The sequence below is a fragment of the Eutrigla gurnardus genome (assembly GCF_963514095.1).
Source record: "Eutrigla gurnardus genome assembly, chromosome: 16".
NCBI lineage: Eukaryota > Metazoa > Chordata > Actinopteri > Perciformes > Triglidae > Eutrigla > Eutrigla gurnardus.
The window spans coordinates 6091763-6105020 of record NC_139927.1 but is presented as its reverse complement, the minus strand read 5'-3'; the positions used below and the strand labels follow the sequence as shown (position 1 = coordinate 6105020).

Here is a 13258-nt window from a genome sequence, read left to right as displayed (position 1 = left end):
CTGAGGCTTTGGGCAGTCTTTTAGGCATTCTGGCTCAGATCGACAAAGATATCAAACAAGCTAGAATAACCTTTGGCAAGGTGAAAGTTAGTATAATAGACACAGATGTGTTGAATGAGGAAATATACTAAAGCTCACATATTTGCAAACGTCTATTTTGTACCTTTTACCTGCTGTTTCACCAGCAAACTCAAATCCGAGGGCTGTGCACTTCCCTGATTGTGTAATGAACTGCAAATCTCATAAATATGATATTGAAGCACCGTTTGTAGCTGCAATGTGAGCAAAATGCAGCATTCAGTACATCTGCTATCATTGAAAATGATCCTGCCAGATATTCCAAAAGTCGTGATTTGCCAGGGTGTAACTTTTTAAGCATAAAAAAACATTTGCAAAGGGACAATGTGTTTGGTATCATCACATTAGTGTAGGCATGCTACACTATACTGTGCCATCTGTCGTGTTGCTGCACAGAAGTCCAAGTGAAAAGCCAATAAATAAATAAAAGAGTTAAACTGTCTGATGATAAGTATCAATTACACTACAAATAATGTGAGCCTCCAGGATATTTATATTTCCTAATTAGACAATAATGGTTTGAGGCACAAAACGAGTAATTTGACAAATAAGCTACCATTATAAGACACAGATAAAAAATAATATTTTATTGTGTAAAATAAAACATATTCATCCGCTCAATAAATTGGAAGTTCTTGGTATGATAATGGCCTGAAGCTTCCCTGCTGTTGCCTAAGGCAACCACCTCCTTGTCACCTTGGTACTCAGCACTACATGGCAGAATAATGAGTTATATGATAGTTTGGATTTGGTCATTGTAAACCATTATATTCCTGAAATGATAAATACTCAGAGTGCACGAGAGCAGAAAGATGTGCTTCACTTCACATTCTGCCTTCTCATGGCTGCCAGAAAAGAAAACTGCTTGCCGTTTGTTCTTGTTTCAACAGCTATGAATGGATGGAGTCAGGGTTCAGAATGAGATCTTTACTCCTTGTATGGATCTGTATTGGAGGAGTCTGTATTGTACAAGTGACAGTAAACCTTTGGAGGAAATATCAATTAAGGTCACGCACCAAATCAGACAGTTCCTTTATCCTACAATAAACTTTGCTTCTGGCTTTTTCTCAAACGTTCTCACTTGCTGGATGTTGTCCACTCCCTCTGACTGTGAGCCAATCACATCAAAGCAAAAGACTCACAAGTCTCCCTTTGGGAAACAGGAAAACAAAACTTTCCCTTTAATATAAGTTACTCTGAAAATGATGATGCATCTATCATCCAAACGTCTTATATTAATGTGTCGATGTGTAAAGCAGCAAAAGATGCCATCAGCTCTGCTCAGAAAGTCTGTCTGGAGAAATATCAAATAATCAAGCTGCAACTGTAGTCAAAAAGACAACAAATGTCAATCAAAAATCGTTGCCATGACGAAGAAGGTCCTTAACCCTAGTGATGTAGTCATTTAAACCCAAACCACAGTCTTTACCTAAACCTAACCAAGCTGTTTTTGTGCTGAAGCCTCGCCAAACCATAACCACAGCGTTGGCTTCTTTGTGGACAAATCATGTAAATTCTACAAGCACGGAGAGCAAAGGGAGGAGAGAACTACGTGGGGAACTATATAGCTTCAGAGTTGTGATGTGTGAACTACTATTTGAAGGTTGAGGGGGAACAAGATTCAAGAGGGTAACAGACTGCGACACTACCTGCAGTAAAGTTTCTAGCAGATAAGCCTGCTAACAAGTCCTTTGGATCTTATTGGTCCTTTGAAGATCAGCCGAAAGGTTTATTTTGGCTCAGCATCCCCGTCTCCTCTCAGACGACAGCAAGTACACATTATTTACTCCGCTGACACAAAGTCAACACCCAGCATATTTGGCTCCTTCCACCGCCTGCCATCTCTGGTCATTACTGATAACTTTGCGGTGTTAAACGACCCGTCCCTCCATTAATCATCTGTTCATCCATACATCTTGGGTATCTATCCATCATCGATCCATCCTTTCTTGTTATCGTCTGCTCCTCCCCTGCTTCCCCCCAACCCATCTCTCCCACCGGCCCTCTCTCCATCCATTCATCCAAATCTCAATTTCTCCATCCCAATATCGATCCGCACGCAGACATTCATCTATCCTTTATGAATATATCCATCCGCTCATCCATTCCTCCCTCCTTCCCTTCCTCCTCCCTCCCTCGGCTCCTTATCCCAGTCGAAAGGCTTCTATGGCCAGACTTAACACGCTCCACCACCTCCACTGTCCCTGCACGCACATGCACACACACACACACACACACACACACACACACTCCCTACAGGATGCAGACGCAAAGACACACAGACATCGTTTTCACAGCTCCCTGAGCAACTCAAATGGCCTGGGAGAGAGAGAGAGAGAGAGAGAGAGAGAGAGAGAGAGAGAGAGAGAGAGAGAGGATAAGAGAGAAAATCTGGGAGAAATAATTGAGAGACGCAGACAGAGAGGGCAACAACGATAAAGGGAGAGACGGCAATATATGGTGGTGAAGAATAAGAAACAAAAGGAGGCTGGAAGACGCTGAATGGGAGAAAATTGGACGTAAGAGCAATTATGATATTATTATTATAAGTTTCAAAACCATTTACAGCTTCTTGGCGGTTTTGCATCCATACTGATGAGTTTCTCCTTTGCTTTGACTCAACACGTGTCGACCCTACACACATATGGTATTAGTTTGTTTTTCTGAGCATCTTTTTTTAAATTTCAGATCAGAATTGTGTTTCGTTTTTTAATAACTTGGATATTTTACATGAATTAGCTCTTGAATCTTCACCCTCTTTGCAGCAAAGTTTCCTACTACTACTAAAAGCCCTGTGATTATGTCTAACTGCTAATATCACCTCTTAAACGTGCAATCTTTTAATGAGCACTGTCTTTAGTTAATGATGCAATACTTTTTTTCACGCTCCCTCGTTGGTACCAATATGGTCATACGAGCAAAAATCATTCCCTTCATGCTCCTAACTTCATTTTAAGAACATACCAGTCTGGTTAGCAGTATGAACGTGTCCTGCAGTCCCTTTGACATTGTCCCCACTTCTTAAAAACATGTTATATACGTTTTTGACCATTTTCAGTCTGGTTTCCTTCTGTTGCCCTCAAAGGAAACGTATGTATCCCTCTGTATGACAAGCTAATGAAAAGGGATGCAGGGTAATATTCTGTATTGGAAGTACAGGGTTTCCACTGTCGCTAAAATGAGAATAGCTTATCCACCTTTAATGTCAGCCCACCTTAAGTGAGCCTGGGCCGATGTTGTTGCGAACTTTTTGCCTTGACTACTGCGACCCTCTTTTTCTGAGCCACTACATCAGCAGCAGGTCTCTGAGGTCCTCTGATCGGGGTTTGCTGCTTGTTCCTCGCTCCAGGCTCAGCACAGAGGGAGGCTGTGCTTTTGAGGTTGTAGCTCCTAAACTTTGTCACGCTCTCCCACTGGACTTAAGATCTGCTGAGACTGTGGACCCTTTTAAAAAGCATCTCAAGGCCCATATACATAGATGAGCTTTTTTGTTTTTGTTTTTCACGCCTGTTATTCTGTTTTTTGTCGTGCAGTGCTTTGTGAGGTCTGCTCTCGAAAGATGCTATATAAAACAAGCATTATATATTTATGATTATGGACTGATAAACAAAAAAAAAGTTTTATCAGGGGTGAGTTTACTGCTGACGGGAGGATGGTTACATCGGAATTACATTTTATCACGGCTCTCTTCTTGCCTTTTTCCAGCTAAATCCATCACACAACAAAATATCAACGTCATTCTAAAAGTTGTTCCTCCTGCACGTGGGATGTGTTCATCTGACACCAGTCATGTCTCCATCTCATAATCATGGGTAATTAAGATTGTGGCATTGCCTTGCAGTTACTGGCTATTATAATTCAAGAGCTCCTTTGATCTAATAAGATAAAAAAAAAACTGCACAGGCGGAATATCAGGATTCAGGCAACGGCAACAATAGCAACAACTACATCAACAGGATATGAGTTCTCAGAGAACGATGGGGGAGCGCTTCACCTTGAGGGGTAAATAGCAATACAGGAGCAGCGAGCGACGCAGCAGTTTGAAGTGTATTAAAATAAAACGAAAGGAAAAGCAAGCGTCGGTGTGTAAGCCTGCCTGTGCGCCCTTCGTGTCAAGCTTCCTGTCTGCTGCCTGTCTCCCTGTGTGTAAATATTGAGGCAGCAGTATTCGGCCAAACACCATCAGCTCATCCATCAGCGGTGGTCACGCACAAGGTCAGCTCCCAGCGCCGTCGATGCACATCTTAGCAGCTCAGCAGACACCCGGCCTGTAATATCGCTCGCTTAAATCCAGTACATGACCTTTGTTGCACGCCGGCGATTCGCTTTCCTCTCACTCTCCACCGCTGGGTGTCAATATGAAAAAGGGTGGCGGTTTTCAAAGATGCGGGAACGTGATGTGCCAAGATTGAACTTGGCCACCAGGTTGTTCGGGAGAAAGAAGCAATCGAATGTGACTACAACGCTCAGAGCCCTCCACAGCTGCAGGTTAATGCGTTAATGAAAAAAAAAAAGGTGCTTTTGCAGAAAAGAAGTTGAAAACAAAGTCACACATTTAATGCCTGGTTAAACCAGGTTCATGCAGGGGAAGTGATTCCCCGCTACGCTATTTGTCAGTATCACCGAGGCTATAGAACAGGTAATCCGACTGTGTACGAGTTCAATTTAAAGCCTCCGCTGAGCTGTGGAGGAATATAGATTGAGTCAGCTTTCTCAACTCAAACAAAAAGATTTCACGTTTTACAGAATCCACCCTTCCACCAGCTTCCCAGACGCTGTTATGATGACAGTGTGAGTTGATTCACTGTCGCGGTTTCGCAACCTTTCTGTGCACCTCCAAACGCTTCTACACGACACTCGCGCTGATGTTTCTACAATAAAAAATTCCAGTGTGGATAATTGCAGTTTATAAGAAAGCGTTGAAAAAGACGTGCTGTTGCAGGGAGCCTGGTGGAAATAGATTACAGGTACTGTATACATTTAGCTTGAAAAATGGACAGAAAACCCAGGAACCGCTAATGGAGCTATAGGTAAGACAGGAGAATGGTCTACTCTCAACAGCAAAAGTGACTCATTGACGTAAATATGACACCGGGAGCTCAGAGTAGGGGCTCAAATACCTCGACAGATACACACTTCCGTTACTCTATCTCGCCGTCAGGGATCAATCGGTGAAGAGGGTCTCTGTCACCTCCAGATGTGCTGTGAAAGACCTTGCCATCGGCAGCAGCAGCAGCACTCCACTGTAACATCCAGGCTCCATCAGCCTCCTGCTCGGCCCTTGGACACATTCCAGCATAAAATAGCCCTTACTGCACATTTTCCATTGCAAAGGTTGGTCTTTTTCCAAACCTTAATGTATTGACTGAACTTAAAGACTCCACGTTGTGCAGACTTGTGTGCTGTTTGCTGACAGCTTGTTGATGGACCGCTTTGATTGGGGTTTTTCTTTTTCTTTTCAGCACGGCAAATATGGCGCCACATTTACAACCAAAAAAAGCACAAGAAGACCAGACACGACTTTTCCCCCTCCACACGGTGCGATTCATCACATTCCAGATATTCCAGATGTTAGAACTTGTCATCCATGACAGCATCAGTTAAATTAGAAGCGATAGAGAAACAACACCTGGGATGGGCCTGTTGCTTATGTTAAATAGTCTTATCCGTGGTTTTGTATGGGTTTGAGTGGAAGTCAACCACGGCAGTGGAGTTGCAGACACTTGTGATCATGCCGAGTTCAGATCCTCCTCCGGAGACGACACTGATCATGCATGCGATGTAGAACTGTCGACAGCTGTGTGCCCTGCTACTTTAGTGCAGGCATTATTTGGTGTGTAAAACACAGCTGGATTTGTTTAAAGAAAGTTAAATTGCAAAGAACTCCAGCGAAAGATGAAAATCGTGATGAGAACTAAGAAAGGGAGAAGTGGGCCACTTTGATTCTGTGTTGGCGTTCAAGAGGAAGCAAATTAAAAATATCTGTTAGCTTGAACAGGGCTGATGCGTCTGTCTGACCTACGATAAGCACAGTAACGCAGTGCCCTGAAATAAACTGTGCTTCTCGTAGCGAGGTTGACTGTCAATAGCATTGCATTGTATTGGGAGAGTTCAGCCAGTGCAGATGTAATTCCTGCAGGAGAAATATTACTTCTGAACCTGCTGAGGAAAAACAGTTGCAATTTAACAACAGATTCCTCGAACGGGCTGATTGACCTGTTGTTTTTCTGTCTGTACCTTACAGGCATCTGCAGATATAATGGACTAGCAACGCACGGAGCTATTATGAATCTGGTGTTTGGTTTTACTGCACGACTTCAAAAGATACAATCAGACACACACAAACAAACTGACCGTTCACTAAACCGCAGCCAGGAACAAACACACAAGTTTAATTACAAAGGTAAATCATATCATTAGCTAATTACATTATTATGTGGGGCTACAGAAACATGCATAATATCTGAGAGCTTATGTGTTATTTCTGAAAGATTACAGTAATATTTGCCAGCCAAACCTGTTTTAGATACGCCATCGAAGCCTAAACCCAATACTAAACCCAACCAAAATGTTATCTAAGTAGTGTTTTTCATAGATTAAGCATTTAAACCATATGGGGGTTTGTTAAAAATAATATATATATATATATATATATATATATATATTATAAATAATACTGTACTCTACTCGAGCACCTCTACTCGAAGTACACGTTACATTTTGTTCATGTTCTACGCATCATCAGCTGTGGATGATGGTGTCATGCTGCTATGCATATCTTAAAGTAATACATATACAAACTAATAGAGGCTTTGGGTTGTAGCTGTTGACTAACGTACATATTTTTTCCAAAAGAAGGAAAGGGGGAGGGATTGCACCTAGTATGAATCACAGACCGTTGCTATGGATGCAATTATGATCATAGACTCTGGAGGAGGTCAAATCATTAAAAAAAACAATAGTTTGCATCGAATGACTGATTTCTATCGTAAAGTAGCAGGATAATCAGTACATGTACATGATCCCTTACTTAGTGCCCTCTGCCTCTAAAGCACATTATCTGAATTTACCAGCAACTTCTCAATAAGCCACTTTTCAAGATTGCATTTTATCGACAGCTGAAAGCCTGGATTGTACAATAATCGTTAATCACAGAGAAAAGCCTGGATGGTAGGAATGCAGCTTGGATTGCTCTAAGTAAGAGGTCTAATGTCGAGGTGATCCGGCACAAAGGAAGCACCTCGACGGGACCATTGGGTGACAGCTTGTTTTGTACGCAAGCCATAGGCGCAGATTCCATAGAAACGCGTTGAATGGATTGCCAGTCAAGTGTCAGCGGCCAAGGTGTGACGGCTGCATTCCTCCCAGCAGAGACAGAAGGAGAGAGAGAGTGGAGGAGATAAAGAAATGAAGAAGACAAGAAAGACGTCCACAAAGAGAGTGGGCATATATAAAAAAGACAGAGACCTGGGGGAAGAGAGACTGACATATTAGAGACCGCGAAAAAGAAAAGGCGACAGGAAATCTATAGACTGAGAGCTGAGATTGTGTGTGGCCCTTGTTGAAAGCAGCATCGCACATAAAGGATAGGAAAGGCTTTTTATCTCACTGAGTTGTGGCGATGTGGAAGGAGGTCTGAAGATTGTGTTTGTTGCCTGAGTGCAGCAGCTCCGTTCGCTTACAACTCTCTCAAAGCGAATTTGCTTTAATATGCTGGAAAACCAACAGCATGACGCACATCCGGCATATTGCAAAATAACTGTGACTGAATATCCTAACACGGGGGCTAAATAAGGATGCAGGTGTCCCATCACACACATCCCTGGAGGACCAGCTATTCTCGTTTCTACTTTTTTTAATTATTATTATTTAACTGAGAATTAATTAGTCAAAATTATTATTGTCAATTAACGTTTATAAGCTTGATTGTTGACATCCCTGGAGCTGAACTGGAATAAGTTTGAGTGAGTGTGAAAACCTTTTTGCAAAATTCCCACATCAGAATTTAAATGGATAATTTATTCCAATTTGCAAATCACATTAAGAGAAATTAACCAAAATCATTGTGGATGTTTCCTCTATAAATTCAAGTTGTGGAAATTGATGGTTGCCTATAATTCCAAAGACAACAATATATTTTAACCATGTTTTTTTCCAGTGATATTCAGTATGAGATGAGTATTGACGTCTGGGTTTGAATGACTGGACATAACCGTTATGCGATAACACGCGCGGCACACGCGCAGCGATGCCATTTCTGCATTCATGTCACAGCTTCCAGGTTGTAAATTATTCATCGCGTCCCTCTATGGGACATTTACGGGCGACCTGAGTCACCAATAAATGTTGTCCATTCCATCTCAAGTTGTGGAAATTGATGTTTGCCTATAACTCCAAAGTCAAAATACCTTTTAACTATTTTTTTGGGGGGGGGGAAATTCAACACGTCGACATTGATTCATCCGTCTTTCTTTTTTTTTTCCTCCACTGAAATTAATCTCAGATGAGTATTGACCTCTGGGTTTGCACATGACTGTTTTGCAATCAGGTAACACACACACACACACGCGGCACTCATGCAGAGATAGCATTTCTGCATTCATGTCGCAGCTTCCAAGTGGTAAATTATTCATTATGTCCCTCAATGGTGGAAATGTCACAGGAATGTACTGCTGCAGACAGACAAACACTGGGTCTCAGATTGCCTATGGCCACTATTTGTCCTCCCCCTTTTTCACAGCACACACACACACTCGTCATCTTGTACATTTTGGATTATGAATGAAGATGCTTCCATATGCATTCTATTGGATCGTGAATTATTATATCACTGTAATTGTGCATTATGGCGTGCTGCAAAGCCATAATTCTACTCAATTCACTGTATTCAATTTCACACCAACAACATAATTAACGATCCATCAACACAATCACCCAGTGATGTCATCGCTTGCCGCCATTGGATGATTTAGTAATCATGTTGGTGGGTGTGTGGACCGATGTAGCATCGGGGGACCACAACCAGAGAAAGTGAGTCCTCAGTGGCATATAGGTCTATCTGTGTGTGTGTGTGTGTGTGTGTGTGTGTGTGTGTGTGTGTGTGTGTGTGTGTGTTAAAACAGGGTGTTGATAAAAGCCCTATCTGATCTACTACGATCTCTTCTGCTCACAGCACTGTATGTGTTCCATATTTTCCACAATAATATTAATCTTGCGACTAATTAACCAATTCCTTTTCCTTTTAACAGGGTGATAGGGACATTGGCAATTTGGGGACATACCATTATTCTCTTGTTCGTTAAGAGTTACTGCAGACCAGAACATTGGTAGCACTCTCATGGCCGCAGGACGATCATTGTGTCTCGTTTGTTTGATTGGGTGGGACTATTTCTTGGCCAGCAGCAGTGATTTAAATGATTCTCTGCTGACAGCCTAATCAATGACAACAAGACTCCAGGAAGCTGTGACCCCTTCTAAAAATACAATGGTTTTGTACCGATTTAACAAACAAGATAAGATGTGTTAATTAGTGAGCGGTGCAGATTTTGTTACTTTTCGACAGTCGGGCTCGCTGTTTCCTCTTGATTCCAGCCTTTATGCTAAGCTATGCTACCCATCTGCTAGCATAGCTTCAGATCTACGATTTTGTGTTCTCATTGACCTCTTGGCAAGACCGTTAGTATGCCTTTAAATGTGTGATTTTTGTAATTTTTTTGGCCATCATATCCATGGGAATAGACACTTTAGTCAACATCTAGGAATTTCTTAAAAAAGAATAAAGTATAATTCATAAAAAAGCTGAATTTTCTGAATAAATCTCTTGTCAACATTTGATCAATCTGGAAAAATCAAGTGAGATTGTCTCTGCAAGCAGACGTGTTGATTCAACAAACGCTATGCACACACTTGATCCCACAGTATGAGGACCAAATCACATGATTGCAGCACTTGAGCCAACCAATCCTTCAATCAACATTTCCCACTGAGTCTGAGACCGTCCAATTTAGGATCAGACCCACAGCTGAAACAATTAGTCGATTTTACCAATTGGTAACCTGCAACAATCAAAATCGATTAACCGTTTAATGTTCCAATCAGGAAGGCGACACGCTCTCCGGCCCCTCCGTTGTGAGGATTTCCTTCTCGTTTTCCTCTTGTGTGATAGAAAACTGAACAATAATGCATTTTGAAGATGTCACCTTTAGGAATTTTGACGGTCATTTGTTAGCATTTTCCATCCATCGCTGGAGCCGATCCCAGCTGGCATTGGACGAAGTCAGGGTACACCCTGGACAGGTCGCCAGTCTACCGCAGGGCTTTTTTTTTTTTAGCATTTTGTGATATTTAATGAATAAAATGATGATGATCGATGAATTTAAAAAATATATTTGGCAGCCTGAAAACACACTGAAATGAAGAGAAACCGCTGGAATGCAGAAAATAATCATTTAAAATGAGTCAGCGCAAATGTGGTCCATTGAGCTGTGACATCCCAAAAAAAATTAAAAGCTAACTAATAAGCCCAGCACACAGTGCTACACCACATTTACACTTACATCACAAGCTGGTGGAGGTTCACCTGGTGTGTTTGTACTCGTTCCGTGACGTCATAGCTGTGAAACAGACGTTTCTCTAACTATTGATCTCAGCCCAGATACGGTGACATCGTGCGTCTCGCCAATTAACCCGGCTAATGAAGCAGGAGAAGAAAAACTTCTGTTAAGTGTTACATTAAGACACCGGCTCCACCACAGGAGGCACACTGACCAGCATTGTTTTCTGCTCCGCGAGGTCAACTATTAAGTGGAAGCTTACAAAAGAAACAATTACCTCCAGCGGGGGGGGGGGAAGCAAAGCTGATAATTTGTGGTCAATTAGGTTTCAAAGAGGAAAGCAAGCAATGTGCTTTCATGTGGCGTGCAGCAACGACACAATATTATTATCAATACATCCGTATGTATGAATCCTGAGGTGAAAGACGTGGATTTCTTTGCTACAACTACGATAGCGCAAACCATAATGTTAGACCTCTAACTCAGCTAGTGGTGCTATCAGCTGGCTTAGCTATTACAACAGTTAACAGAGCAAAACATGTTGTTGACTATGGCACAGCATTAGTTCCACCGCATTAGACACAATGACTATCACTGTGACAGCATCTCATTCACACACACACACACACACACACACACACACACACACACACACACACACACACACACACACACACACACACATACACCCTCCCCTCTTTTGTCACCTGCGGAAACACACAGCATCCCCATTTACAGCACAATGGCGTGTTTCATGTTTATACAGCACACGAGGCGATCTCATTGGGCGAAGTATACCGTAGACACACACACACACGGCTTACCCAAGAAAAAAAAAAAAAAAGGAGTCGTAAGAATGAGAATATGCATGGCAATGACCAATTTCACAGCACAATGGACTTCTCACACTCGCACAACAGCGAGGGGTCATAATGTGCTTCGGCAAATTAGGTGACTTTCACGCACACACTCCGTAACGGCGTCCCATTCAACGCGACAATAGGTCTTCAGTTTTACACTTGCTGTACATGACTCCATGAGCACGTTCATGTTTATGCATGAACATCCAGCCATTCTATACAAGGGTATGTTGTCAGTTTCTATACGCATACATTCAAGAATAATAAAGAATGTATGCCTCCGCCTCTACTCGATGCCCTTCGTGTTCCAGCCCCCGGAGAATCTGTCCGGGACTAACTCCTACAACTGTATCCGTGTTATCCTTGGGCCCGGTGACTGTGTTTAAGTGTGAAAGATGTTGCTCATAGTGACAAACCCCTCCGAGAATGCATGCGCGGTTCTTTTTCAACTCGTCGTCTTTGAACGAAGGCCGACAACTTTATCGTCGGGGGTTTTTTGTTCTCGACGCTTCGATCAGCGTCGTTGACACTCGCGTGTTACCTGCTTGGCAACGGAACGGGCAGAGCTGGAGATCAACGTGGACGTTTGAAAAGAAACACAGCTTGGGAGAGCAACACCGGCCATGAACACAATAACAAATGAACGCTGATGTTGTTGTTGACTAAACAAGTCATTTTTTTCCTAACGTTGTCGCCATATCAACCTTTTTTCTGTGATGATTTCTCTCCGTATGAGATGAAAGTGGAAGTCTCTCTCTGCAAATCAAATCCACTGTAGCCGGACATACCCCGACCTGACAGGAGATCAGATCCACATTGCCATTCGCTGCTTCAGCGCTAGCGGTCTTTAAGGAGGTTTTCCTTTAGATGTGAAGGATTTACAGAACCGAACTAATGACAGGTCTTGTGTTCCCACTTAAACACACACTCATCCCTCCCTCTCCATTGTTTTGCCTGGCACCCGTTCACATTGACACAGATGGGGAATGGGAGGATGAGGTAATGACAAGACAAGACAGCGGCGGAGTTCATTCCGTGAGTTTATGCGAGCTCTATCCCTCCCTCCATCCATCCATAAGTCACATGCACCTGCTCCACACATCTATCCACTCTGCCGTCCGGCCCCACCTTTACCTTCACTGCCTCCCATCCATCACTCCCAGCCTCCACCCATCCATCAACGTTCCATGTGGACTCTTAGTACCGAGCTCCCGACCAACAGCCATTCATCCCGTCAATCCACCCAACGCGTCAAGTCTGTACCGTAAAACAGATTCCAGCTTACGGCGTGACCTTTTGCACTCCTATTAACTTGTAAAATGTGACCTTTTGAGTCATCCATCATATTCCATACATCCATCCACCCCCGCTCCCCTACTCCACGTCTTCTCAAACTTTCTTTCTACTGACGGAGACGCCCATTTAGCCCCTTATAGGTGGATAAAAAAATATAAAATAACACTTACCAGCTGCATGCCACAGATGAAGGCCAAGGTACACCTGCCGCTACAGCACCCCATGGTGTCCTCCTCCCTCTCTCCAGCGATTTCCACGTGGAGAAGGAACTCCGGGGGCGAAAGCTCTCAAAGCTCAAAACCTCCAGATGGACCTTCGGAAATCCCAAAAGCCCCCTCGGAGGAGCGTCTGACTGGCAGCCCCGGGTGGAGGCTCAGAGTGCAGCCCCCCCTGTACTCTCCGGAGCTCAGGGGAGTGTGAGCGACTACCACGTCATTCAAGTGGCCCGCGATGCTGACGGGTAAACCTGGT

General features: G+C 43.1%; 1 protein-coding gene across 2 annotated transcripts in view; it reads right to left on the bottom strand.

Moving 5' to 3' along the window:
- Positions 1-13258, bottom strand: part of nkain2 (sodium/potassium transporting ATPase interacting 2) — a gene marked incomplete at its 3' end in the record, with an annotated part of 67590 nt that extends 54332 nt beyond the window's left edge. Inside the window, exon 1 of one of the 2 annotated variants that reach the window (XM_084030647.1) lies at positions 12958-13258. In XM_084030647.1, coding sequence (XP_083886773.1) covers positions 12958-13011 — 54 coding nt within the window. In that variant the 5' untranslated portion in view covers positions 13012-13258. The remainder of the gene's footprint in view (positions 1-12957) is intronic. The other variant, XM_084030646.1, reaches the window with a different exon arrangement.